The 12,588-nt window shown below is 47.3% G+C and overlaps 1 protein-coding gene across 4 annotated transcripts in view; it reads right to left on the bottom strand.

Annotated features, from left to right (window-relative positions):
• Nucleotides 1-12,588, bottom strand: part of Mroh1 (maestro heat like repeat family member 1) — a 74,332-nt gene that overhangs the window by 55,625 nt on the left and 6,119 nt on the right. For all 4 annotated transcript variants that reach the window (XM_052748119.1, XM_052748118.1, XM_052748116.1 and 1 more), the window contains exons 2-4: nt 10,959-11,060; nt 8,701-8,779; nt 7,296-7,441 (exon numbers count right to left, since the gene is read on the bottom strand). In XM_052748119.1, coding sequence (XP_052604079.1) covers nt 7,296-7,441; nt 8,701-8,722 — 168 coding nt within the window. In that variant the 5' untranslated portion in view covers nt 8,723-8,779; nt 10,959-11,060. The remainder of the gene's footprint in view (nt 1-7,295; nt 7,442-8,700; nt 8,780-10,958; nt 11,061-12,588) is intronic.

Raw genomic sequence — 12,588 nt, 5'->3', positions numbered from 1 at the left:
AGCTAGGCAGATTTCTGTGAGCTGGAGGCCAGCCTGGTCTACAGAGTGAGTTCCAGGATAGGCACCAAAACTACACAGAGAAACCCTGTCTCAAAAAAAACCAAAAAAAAAAAAGAGAGAGAGAGCGAGAGAAAAAGGGAGGGAGGGAGGGAGAGAGAGTGGGGGAGGGAGGGAGGGAGGGAGAGAGAGAGAAAGCAAGCAAACAAGCCACACATGATATCCAAGTCCCCTGGCCCAGAGGCAGATGAGACATGCTTGTTGGCTGCTGGTGCCTGCTCATGAGCTACAAACGATTACCCTTCATTCCTGAGCCCACAGTGGATGAGACATTCATTCCAGGAAGTAACTAGTATAGATCACAAACAGCTCCAGAGACAAGGGACCTGCCGGTTTAAGGAAAGAGCTTCTGCCCTGTGTTTTGTTTCTTCAGGATAAGGTTTTTGAATCCTCGCATGCTGATGCCCCAGGGAAGGGGAGATGCACTCTGAGATGGTGGTTCTTGGTCAATCACAGAGGAAGACAGCCACTTCAGCTGGCTGGATTCACATTTCTCTTTCCAGGAACATGGTGTTCCTACAAGAGTCTCTTCCCTGACAGGAGCCATGGCCAGCATGTCATGGGGAGGGGTAAGGGTTGTTGATGCTTTCTTTGGAGAACAGAAAATTAATATGAACTGGTATGCTTTTATTCAATCAAAATTATTAGGAGCTAGGAGCACAGCTCAGATGACACAGTGAGAATATCTCTTCCAGCTCTATCTAAAGCAAATGGTTCCAGCTTCCTCCAGGCTCTTGGTCCTAGAGGCACAAAGACCACTACATGGTCTTCCCAGGCTTCTAAGTATTTTTTTTTCCCCCGGAGATCTCACCTGCCCCTGCCTCCTGAATGCTGGGATTAAAGGCACAGATGGGTTCTGTGACCTTGGACTCTCTAAGGAAAATGTCAAGGGAATGTATATTTCAAAAAACCAGGTACAGCGGCTGGAAAGATGGCACAGAAGTTAGGAGCACTTGATGCTCTTGCAGAAGGTTCAGTTCCCACATCAGGTCACTCACAAACACATGTAACTCTAGCTCCAGTGGGTCCAACGCCCTCTTCTGGCCTCTATAGGTATTGCATGCATGTGGTGCACATATGGACAAGCAGGCACACACATACGTATAGATAAATAAAAAGCAAAATTTAAAAACATTTTAAAAACTTAATGTTAAAAATTTTAGCTGGGAGGTGGTGGCACATGCCTTTAATCCCGGCACTTGGGAGGCAGAGGTGGGTGGATCTCTGTGAGTTTGAGGCCAGCCTGGTCTACAGAGCGAGTTCCAGGACAGCCAAGTCTACACAGAGAAACTATGTTTTGAAAAAACAAACACAGAACTAAAAAGGCGGGGCTGGAGAGATGGCTCAGCAGTTCAGAGCACTGGCTGATTTTCCAGAGGATCTGGGTTCAATTCTTAGCACCCACATGGCAGCCTACAACTGTCTGTAACTCCAGTTCTAGGGGATCCAACACTCTCATACAGATGTATGTGCAGGCAAAACACCAATGCACACAATATTAAAAAAAATTAAATTATTTAAAAATTATAAAAATGCATGTAGGCCACCCAAGGCTTTCTGTGTTAGGGTCCTCAATGGGGCTCTTCAAGGGCCTCTTCTCATGAAAAAGTGGGTAGCCATGAGCTCTGGAAGTACAGGACATGTCTCATTTCTGGATAAAATGAAAATGTCCTGGTGGGATCATTCCCATTTGCTCATTAAAAACAAATAACAAAAACACAAAAAAGTCTTTAATCCCAGGACTCAAAAGGCAGAGGCAAGTGAATCTCTGTGAATTCAAGGCCAGCCTGGTCTACAGAGCTAGTTCCAGGACAGCCAGGGTTACACAGAGAAACCCTGACACAAACACACACACACACACACACACACACACACACACACACACACACACACACACACTTTTATTGCCATGATATATTGCTCTTGAGAAAGTCATGAGCAGAGCACTAAAGTAGGAATAGTGTGATGACTTGGCCCTCCCAAGGAGGAGGTAGGTTCTACTCCCTAGAGGATCTGAAGTGGGATGCTGACCACATCTGCTTCACAAGGCTAGAAGCATACAGCTAAGGGGAAGAAGCCACAGGCTGGTAGATCACCAAATTTGGTTCAATGGTTCTCATGTTAGTGAGTCACCAAGGAGTGGCCTCTACTTTTCCCTGATCTGAACGGGTCTGCAATGAGGCTGAACTCATGACCTGATGACCATCAGATCTATAGGTGTGACTTTCACCATGTGACTCAAGGCTCAAAAGATGACTGCATCCAGCTGGGCATGGTGGCACACACCTTTAATCCCAGCACTTCAGAGGCAGAGGTAGGCATATCTCTGGAGTTTGAGGCTAGCCTGGTCTACATAGTGAGTTCCAAGATGGCCAGAGCTAGAGAGACCTTGTCTCAAACCACAACAAAAGGATGGCTGCAACACCCCCTATAGCAGTGGTATCAGCACACCCCTGAAGCCAAGAACTCCAAAGGCCTAAAACATATTCCTATTTTAGTCTCTTTTAAAAGGTGACATTGCGAAAGACATATTTGGTTTTTGTCTGACTTCATGGTACAGATTCCTAAAATTCTTGTTTTCACTAATGTGTCCTTTTGCAAGCTAATGAGATGATAACTGGAAGCCTCTATGCAGTTTCAGGATGGAGCTGGTAACAAGAAAGACCAAGAAAGAAAGAGCTAGACAGTAGAGATTTCAAGCCTCTCCAATCTCTGGAAGGGACAGAAGAACTGAGGGTAAGGTTGACATCGAATCACCAGTGATGTACCAATCACGCCCACTTAATGAAGTTTCGGTAAGATAGATCCCAGAAGGACAGGTGAAACATGTGGAGGGTCCAGAAGGTGGCACACCCATAGAAACAGGAGAACCCAACATCCTTCCCACATGCCTCACCCTCTACATCTCCCCCGGTGTTCATCCATATCCTCTGTCCCATCCTTGATGATAAATGGGTAAAATGTGAGTAAAGTGTTTAGTGAGTTGCAAAAGTCAATCTAGCAACTAATAGATTCCAAGGAAGTAGTTTGAGGAACTACCAAACACACATGTCAAAACCAGAGCTTTGCTACTGACATCTGAAGCAAGGCTATTTTGGGGCTAAGTCCTCAGCTGTGGAGTCTAGCATGACCTCACGGTGGAAGGTGTCAGAATGGAATAGAATTAGAAGATGGGTTGACTGTGTCTGCCACGGGGCTGCTTGCTTGCATTTGGTCATCTGGAGGTATGCCAGTGGGAGAGGTTGGTAAAGAGACTGGGTGTGCATTTCTTGCTATGTCTGACCAGTTAACTGGGACCACAGTGATGTCTCTACTCTGGTTAAAACAGAATCGAACATTGATTTAGGTTTTGATGTTTGGTTCTCTGGTGGTTTGAAAAAAATGGCCCCCAAAGGGAGTGGCACTATTAGGAAGTGTGGTTTTGCTGGAGTAGGTATGCTCTTGTTGGAGGGAGTGTGTCACTGTAGAGTTGGGCTTTGAAGTCTCACATATGATCAAGTCACACCCAGTGTCTCAGACCACTTCCTGTGCCTGTGAGTCAAGATGTAAGAACTCTGACCTCCATCTCCAGCACCATGTCTGCCTGCACGCTGCCTTGCTTCCCACAATGACAATAATGGACTAAACCTCTGAAACCCTAAGTGAGCCACCACAATTAAATGTTTTCCTTTGTAAGAATTGCTGTGGTCACGGTGTCTCTTTACAGCAACAGAAACCCTAACTAAGATAGGCTCTAGCCGGGCGGTGGTGGCGCACACCTTTAATCCCAGCACTTTGGGAGGTAGAGCCAGGCGGATCTTTGTGAGTTCGAGGCCAGCCTGGTCTACAGCGCGAGATCCAGGAAAGGCTCAAAGCTACACAGAGAAACCCTGTCTCGAAAAAAACCAAAAAAAAAAAAAAAAAAAAAAAGATAGGCTCTAATGTCTCCCCCCACCACCCCCTGGAGCTGAGGACCGAACGCAGGGCTCTAATGTCTTTTATATACACACCCCTCAGTCAGTTTCACTTCTAGCTGTATTTCACATAGCCAATGTTGTGGCTGGCCTCCACACTGGGGTATGATTGATGCCAGCCCTAAACATGGTAACAATGGCCTATAGAGCCTCTGTGTAAAGAATAAATACCCATGTTCTGACAAGCAGCAGACCAGAATCCCCTTATGTCAGGATGGAACTCCAGAGACTGGACACCAGACAGAAAGTGTTTTGAGTTGAAAATAGTGGCAAGGAAAAAGAAGAGAAAAAATTCAGCCACTGTGGGAAAATAATGGCTTTACTGTTTTCCTCTCCTCCCTCCCCACCTCCACAGCTTAACTACTCTAGGGAGTCTGTTCTGAACTGGATCTGGGCTGAAGTGCAGATGCTTGGCAGATAAGAGAAATACTCACGGAGAAGGCAGCTTGTACTAGATCTAAAACCATGAGGCCTAGCACAGGAAAGCAACAGAGATACAGCCTATGCCCGCTGCCTGGGGCCTGGAGTATAACACAGTGGTAAGCACATGGCTAACACACACAGGTGCTGGGTTCCATCCCCAACACCACACATACTAAGTAAGTCTAGTAGCACATGCCTATAATCCCAGTACCTGGGAGCCAGAGACAGAAGGACCACAAGTTCAAGATCATCTTCACATACCAGTTCAAGGCCATATATAAAATGCCATCAAAGAGGAGGAGGAGGAGAAAAGAGGAGAAGAAGAGGAGAAAAGACAAAAGAAAAAGCGAGAAAAGAAAAAGAAGGATGGAAACCAACAACAAACACACCAAGGCCAGACTGGAGCTAACCATAAGGTACCATCTGTATTCCAAAATATCAACTGGCAAAACTTTTGTCTGACGCCCAGTTTGGCACCATCCATGCTACCGTGCCCCGTCGCATGGCTGCTCGCCCCCAGCCCAGCTCCTCTGTCAAAGTTCTACATCTGGGAGCCACCAAATGCTAAAATTATCTGGCTGAAAGTTGAGCTAACTTTGGGCACTAGAGTTTTCCTGTGTATCTATGTCTGCTCAACGTAACGATCACAGCAGTGCCACTGGATTTATCAATCTGCTGTTAGTGTGACAGAAAAGTTATATGTGAATGTGTTATCAGTCAAGTCAGAAGAAGAAAGTGCATGCTGCATCGGGGAGATGTGTATGTAAACACAGTGACAAACAGCACAGGACAGCTGCTGCACAGCAGGCCCAGGCCTCTCAGAACAGCATGCAGCAGCTAGTGGGAGAGGCCAGGGAAAGGCCACACCCCATAATATCAGGACCAGAGTTCTCAATTCAACAGACAGCCACTGTGGCCATGCAGTGAGATATCAGGTTTTGGTTTTGGTTTTTAAACTCATTGAAAAAACTTACAGGAAGTGAACACAGCAGCCACATTAGTTTGCTGGGAGCTGCCCTAAGTGACCCTTACCCTTCAGCAATCTGCCGGCCCTTAACGCCTGCCTGACGACCAAACTCTGATACCAGTACAGGAGAGCAAGCAGCCTTTCGGCCACACAGAGAAGGGCCTTAGCCGCACCACTATGGTATGCTTGGCTCTGAGAGAACAAAACACATGGTGTAGTTAAAACCCAAAGAGGAGCTGGAGCAGACACTCAAGCCATGCCAAATATGGCAGCTCCCTTAGACTACAGAGTAAGACAGCTTTAGTCAGCCTCCTGACAAGCTAAATAAAGCTGTAGCGCCAGCAGAAGAGGCTGGAAATGGAGGTGGAGGAGTCCTCCACCTCAGGTGTCACAGACCACAGCAGGGTTAGTGGGTATGTTCATGGCACTAAGCTGTTTCCACATGAGATAGTTGGCAGATAAGATAAATACCCTTGAAGAATGATGTCTTGTACCCATGGCCCTGGCCACTCAAGACACTTGAAGACTGCTGAGTGTAGTGGCACATATCTTTAATCCCAGCACTTGGGAGGCAGAAGCTGGTAGATCTCTGTGAGTTCAAGGTCAGTCTGGTCTACAGAGTAAGTTCCAGGACAGAGAGATTCTGTCTTAAAAAGAAGAAGAAACAAAGAAAGACAAGACAGACAGACTGGATAGGGAGGATGGTCTAGGCACATAATACCACTATGTCCATGGGCTGAAGAGATGGCTCAGCAAAAAGCTGCTTCTATAGAAGCTTGGCGACCCCTGTTCAATCTCCAGAATCCACATAAAGATAGAAGATGTGTAGGCAAGATGGCACAGCAGTTAAGAGCACTTGCTGCTCTTCCAGAGGACCCAGGTTCAGTTCCCAGCACCCACGTCAGGTGGCTCACAGCTGCTTCTAACTCTCAACTCTAAGGTATCCAACATCCTCTTCTGGCCTCCACGGGCATCCTCTGACACACACAGAGAAAAATATAAATAAAAATAAAGTAAACCTTTTTTTTAATGGAAGGAGAGGCTGACAGTGGTGGTGTACACCTTTAATCCCAGCACTTGGAAGGCAGAGGCAGGGGGATCTCTGTGAGTTCAAGGCCAGCCTGGTCTACAGAGTGAATTCTAGGACAGCCAGAGCTACACAGAGAAACCCTGTCTCAAAAAAAAAAAAAAGACAAAAACAAAATAATAGTAAATAAATAGCCAGCTGTGGTGGCACATGCCTGTAACCCCACCACTCTGGAGACTAAGGAACAAGGGTCACAAGTTCAAGGCCAGTGTGTACTATAGAGTTAGTCCCTGTTTCAAAGCAAAACAAGGAAGCTCATAAGGTAAGAGCAGTCTGGGGCTCACAATTTGACATCCCACGGCATAAAAAAGAATCCCAAGTTTCTTGCTCTGCTACATGAGCAATGCTTGCCCACTGGGATGTAGTAGGGTAGCAGAGGTCCTATATTCTCCTTAGAACAGCTCTCTGGAAGGGAATGGAGAGTGGACTGGCAGTTTGCAAACCTGGAGCAGCTCCCTAGGCCAACACAGAGCCTGGACTCTCAAGAGCCATAGACACTCAGGTGGTAAGACTTGGAAACAACCTGACTCAGGCAAGGGAGCCACCCTATCTCCTTCAGTGCGCGAAAGGGAACAGCCAACAGTTTCTGCTCATGAATGTTATCCACTGAAGTGACAGCCCAGTCCTCCCACAACGGACCACCAGTTCATAGGACACAGCCATTCTCTTTATGGAGGAGACCCGTCTATCAGCATCTTTAAACACTGGGAATATAGAGGGTACTTTCTACTGACAGACTGGCTCATCACCCAACCCCAGAGATGAAGATGTCCCCTTATGACCTCACCATCACCAAAGAGAGAGGTACCTTGTCATGCTGCCGTAGGTACTCCTCACAGGCACGGAGTGTCTCGTCTGGCTGCGACTCTCCGAGGGAGCATAGAGCACTGCAGACCTGCTCCTGCACCACAGGATCCTTGTCGGTGATGGAGTCCAGCAGGGTGAAGGACAGCTCTGCAGTGACAAAGCCCAGTGTCTTAGGCCCAAGCACACCACGCTGCCTTCCTATGGCTGACACCCACCAGCTTCTGAGATCATAAACTTAGCAGAGAGATGGCACAGCCAAGAACAATGACACAACGTCTCAGAGCCAATAGGCATGGCCACTTGCCTAACAGTCATTGCTGACCTGAAGCTGTCCTCTCTCATAAAACCCACTCCTTCTTCTGTACTAACCACATTCCCCGATCGTCCCCCAGCTCTACTTCCACGCTGCAGTGGGACCAGGAACGCTGAGTGTGCAGCCTGCTGGGTCAAAAGACATAGGGCTCAGACTCTGGTTATCACTGAGAAGCCATGGGTCTGAGTCACAGGTCACAGCCTTAGGAGTACTCACTCCCAAGGCTGCTCCAGCTATGCTAAGGCCTGGACTTCTACAAGGCCATCACCTTATCCTCAGACTCACAGGACTCCACAAAGGATGCAGGTACTTCAAGAAAGTTCCTCGAGTTCTGGGACACAGAACAGACTGGACTTTACACACCCAACTCCTACATGTAGGAGGGTGGCACTGGGCAGGAGGATATGGACACTGGTAATAAATAGTAAATGAAGATGCCCACAGCATCTGTCCCATAGGACTCTGACTAGCAAGGCCAGATATAAATCAAGGAATCAACAAATGAGAATAGCTCTCTGCAATAAAAGCAAGACAGCACACCAGAGACATTGTCCCACCCCCAATAAGACCCTCCAGACGGGGCCTCTGCTCCCCAGACACCATGCCTACATCACACTGTCACAAGAGGATATCTGGAGGCACCTGCAATGGCATCAGGCAGATAGACACCTTAGTAGAACTTGTCTCCCCCTTGAGAAGGGCTCCTTATTCTGAGCAGGAAGGGGGACTTTTTTTTTTTAACAGTTCTCCATTTCAAAAATTCAACAGTTGAATAAGTAGGTTGATCCAATTAATAAGATCTGATTGCATCTAAGGCCAAGTTCACCTCGATAAACCACACCTGGCCCTTTTAAAGCACATCTCAGCACCACTTCTCCAATTGTAAGCTTGATGGGAGCAGCCACACCCTCACACCATCATGGACACATAGAACCTGGCCTCCAGGAACAGCAAAAATGTAGGCACCACCCTCCCTCATCCCAACATCTTCAACTTCCTGCCAGGGCTGGGAATGCAATGGAGTGCCACAAGCCTCAGCTGCTCTAACAGCTGGAGGGCAGCTGGACAGGAGGTGCCTCCCACATGCACTCACTTTTTACGTAGGGCCTGGTCATTTCTGTGGTCTCGGCTTCCACCTGTCCAGTGTAAAGATGGATAGCTTCCTCCCCAACCTAGAATAATGGGAACATAGGATTTTATTCATTATCTCCACCACACATAAGTCAAGGATTAGCTGCTATTTATACACAAAACACACAATTTAAATGAATTTGTCCTAGGGACTAGGGAGGATCTCTATCACAGCTGGCTGATCCACTCAGGACAGGAAGAAAGTTCCATGATCCCCAGAAACCCCCAGCTCTCCTATATTCCTGAGCTTCCAGCCCCCACCAGCAGGACAGTAACCCATGGTGTATCCAGGGCTGGCGGATGATGCTATCTTCACAGTACTAGCAAACATGGCCACTCTCCCAACTAAAGCAACTTCCTCTTCACCCTAAGGTGAGTAGAGGGCACCAGAGCTCTCCCACACTGTGTGATCTCAGCTGCATGTGGTCACAAAGATAAAGTCCCTCAAACGACCAAGTGTTTGTGCCTCTTCACTATGTGGTCTCACGCTCAAGTCCTAGGTCACATCCTGTAAGAACCTAGAAGATGGGAGGGAGACTTGCCCACCCTCAGCATAGCCAGGTACACTCTGGTGCCAGGCCCTCCATCTCAGATAATCCTCTACCTCTTTATTCCTTCAATCACCTCCCACCCATCAGTCCTTCCCAACCTACTCCAGGGAAAGATGAAGGATACCATGGCCTCCCGATCAGAGCCATGTACCTAAGGCAAAAGGCAAAGTGAAAAACTACATCAACCTTGGGAGAGAGAGGAAGTAGAATTAAAAAGCAAGGGAAAGCCAGGTGGTAGTGGCGCATGCCTTTAACCCCAACACTTGGGAGGCAGAGTCATGTGGATCTCTGTGAGTTCGAGGCTAGTCTGGCCTACAGAGTGAGTTTTAGGACAGCCAGGGCTACACAGAGAAATCCTGTCTCAAAAAAAAAAATTAAGCCGGGCGGTGGTGGCACACGCCTTTAATCCCAGCACTCGGGAGGCAGAGCCAGGCAGATCTCTGTGAGTTCGAGGCCAGCCTGGGCTACCAAGTGAGTTCCAGGAAAAGGCACAAAGCTACACAGAGAAACCCTGTCTCAAAAAAAAAAAACAAAAAAAAAAATTAAAAATAAATAAAATGTTAAAGAAACAAAATAAATCAATCCCACGTATTCACTCTCCCAGTGGAATGACAGAAAATATATGGGATTTAAGTGGAGGCTGGTTATTTTGAGAATCTCCCTATCCAGATCTACAGAGTCCAGTTCACTATCTATACCAGGCTAGCCTGAATCTGCAATAATCATATCTCTGCCTCCCAAGTGTAAGAATCACAGGTATATGCCACCATACTAGCCCCAAAGTGGTTTTTTTTTTTTGTTTTTCTTTTTTTGTGTGTGTGTGTGTTTTTGTTTTTCAAGACAGGGTTTCTCTGTGTAGCTCTGGCTGTTCTGGAACTAGCTCTCTAGACCATGCTGGCCTCCAACTCATAGAGATCCACCTGCCTCTGTCTCCTGGGATTAAAGGTGTACACCACCACTGCCCAGCCCCCAAAAGTGTATTTTAAAAAAATAAATTTGAGGGCACTGGAGAGATGGCTCAGTGGTTAAGAACACTGGCTGCTCTTCCAGAGGACCTGGGTTCAGTTCACAGCACCCTCATAGTGGCTTAGAACTATAGTTCCAGTTCCAGAGGATTCAACATCCTCTTCTAGCTTCTGTGGACACCAGGCACACATGTGGCATACAGACATATATGCAAGACAAAACTACCCATACACACAAAGAATAAAATTAAATTTTTGTTTTGCTTTGCTTTTGGTTTTTTGAGACAGGGTTTCTCTGTGTAGCCTGCGATGTCCTGGAACTTGCTCTATAGACCAGGCTGGCCTCGAACTCAGAGATTCGCCTGCCTCTGCATCCTGAGTGCTGGGATTAAAGGTGTGTACCACCACTGCCTGGCTAAAATTTAAAAATGTTAAAAAATAAAAAGTATATAAATAAACCGAGAGGCTGGAAATATGGACCAAGAGCTAAGAGCTTGCTGCTCTTGCAGAGGACTAGAGCTTGGTTCCAAGCACCCATGTTGGATGGCTCACAGCTGCCTGTAACTCAGGCTCCAGGGAGTCAGATGCTCTGGAGGCAGGGCATTTGCACACAAGTGAAAATAAAATACACCTAAGTGCATACACGCAAGTGGAAATTAAATCTTGGGAATCTGAGAGCTGAAAACAAGGTAAAATGAACAGACCGGAAACTCCCAGGCACCGGGGAGGGTGGAAGGCAGGCGAAGCACTCTGCCTGGGCGACGGCAGCATCAGCACAGCATCGACACTTTCTTCATGGAAAGCATCTGAAAAGAACAAATAAACAGGAAATGAACACGCAGGTCCCATCTCTGCCCCAGCAAGGAAAAGGCACATGGTCCCAAGCCAAGATGGTTGAAACAGCATCAGCTGTCAGGCAGAGTGTGAGACACGCAGGGGCTTAACTGGCATGGACACTCAAGCTCCCCCTTCCCAGTCTGTGCTAAGCCTACAAGGTACAGGCGTCAGGGATAGATGTTCTTCCCTGTGAAAAGCTCCAAGTGCAAATCTCCAGCATCCAGAAGGAAAGGTATCCCTGTCCCCCTCAAGGGGGTGTGATGCACAGACACTTACGCACAGCAGGAGCCCTTATTTAAACAGGAGCAAACAAAAATCAATAAACACCACAGGTCATCTGCCCCAACCCAGATATGAGCACAGCAGGGAACCACTCACCCTCCTGACCAAAACAACCAGACCTGGATAAAGCATAAAACTGTGGGCTGGGCGGTGGTGGCACATGCCTTTAATTCCAGCACTCGGGAGGCAGAGGCAGGAGGGTCTCTTTGAGTTCCAGCCCAGTCTACATAGTGAGTTCCAGGACAGCCAGGGCTATAGAGAGAGTCCTTGTCTTAAGAAAGAAAAAACAAAATGAAACAAAACAAAAACCATGAAACTGCAGTTCTCGGGTGATAGATATTAGAAAAAAAAGCTAAAATCATAACCAAAATAATCCTTTTCTCTTTAAAAGCAAAAGTGGCAGAGTATAGCCCCAAAGATGCCCAAACACAGAACCAGAATATGTGAGCATGTACCCTTACATGGCCAAAGGGTTTTGAAAGTCAGGTTCAAGACACAGACCTAGAAGCAGTGAGGATTACCTCGGAGTGTTAGAGCGAGAGCAACCTAGTCACATGAGTCTTTAAACTCAGAAAGCTTTCCCCAGCAGAATCAGAAGAAAAAGAGACAGAGAAGACAGAAGAAATTCAAAGCATGAGAAAGGCTTAACCCACCACTGCTTGTTTTGACAATGGAGGAAGGAAGCCCCAAGACAAGGAGTGTGATGGCCTCAGCTTAGTTAGAAGAAATGGGGTGTCTTACTTTGCTTCCCATTGCTATGATAAAACACTGACCAAAACCAGCTGAGAGGAAAGGGTCTATTTGGCTTATACTTCCTGGTCACAGTCCATCACAGAGGGAAGTGAAGACAGGAAGTCAAAGCAGGAACTGAAGCAGAAGCCATGGAGAAACGCGGCTTACTGACTTGCTTGGCTGCTTTCCAGGACCACATGCTTGGAGACGGTACAGCTCGGAGCGGACTGGGCCCCCCCACATCAATCATCGTTCAAAAGATGACCCCCATCCTTGCCTACACACAGCCCAATCTGGTGGGGGCATTTCTCACCTGAGGTTCTCTCTTCCCAGGTGACTCTAACTTGTATCAAGTTGACAAAAGCAAAACAAAACCAACCAGCACGTGGGAATGTTGGCCTTATAGATGCAAAGTGCCCGATTCTGCCAAAAACCTGAAAACGGAAGGGGGGGGGGTCTCCAGAGCCTACAGTGCTGTACTCT

This window comes from Peromyscus californicus, unplaced genomic scaffold (assembly GCF_007827085.1).
Source record: "Peromyscus californicus insignis strain IS unplaced genomic scaffold, ASM782708v3 Scaffold_20__1_contigs__length_68692818, whole genome shotgun sequence".
In the NCBI taxonomy this organism is placed as follows: Eukaryota; Metazoa; Chordata; class Mammalia; order Rodentia; family Cricetidae; genus Peromyscus; species Peromyscus californicus.
This window is presented reverse-complemented; position numbering and strand designations above follow the sequence as displayed.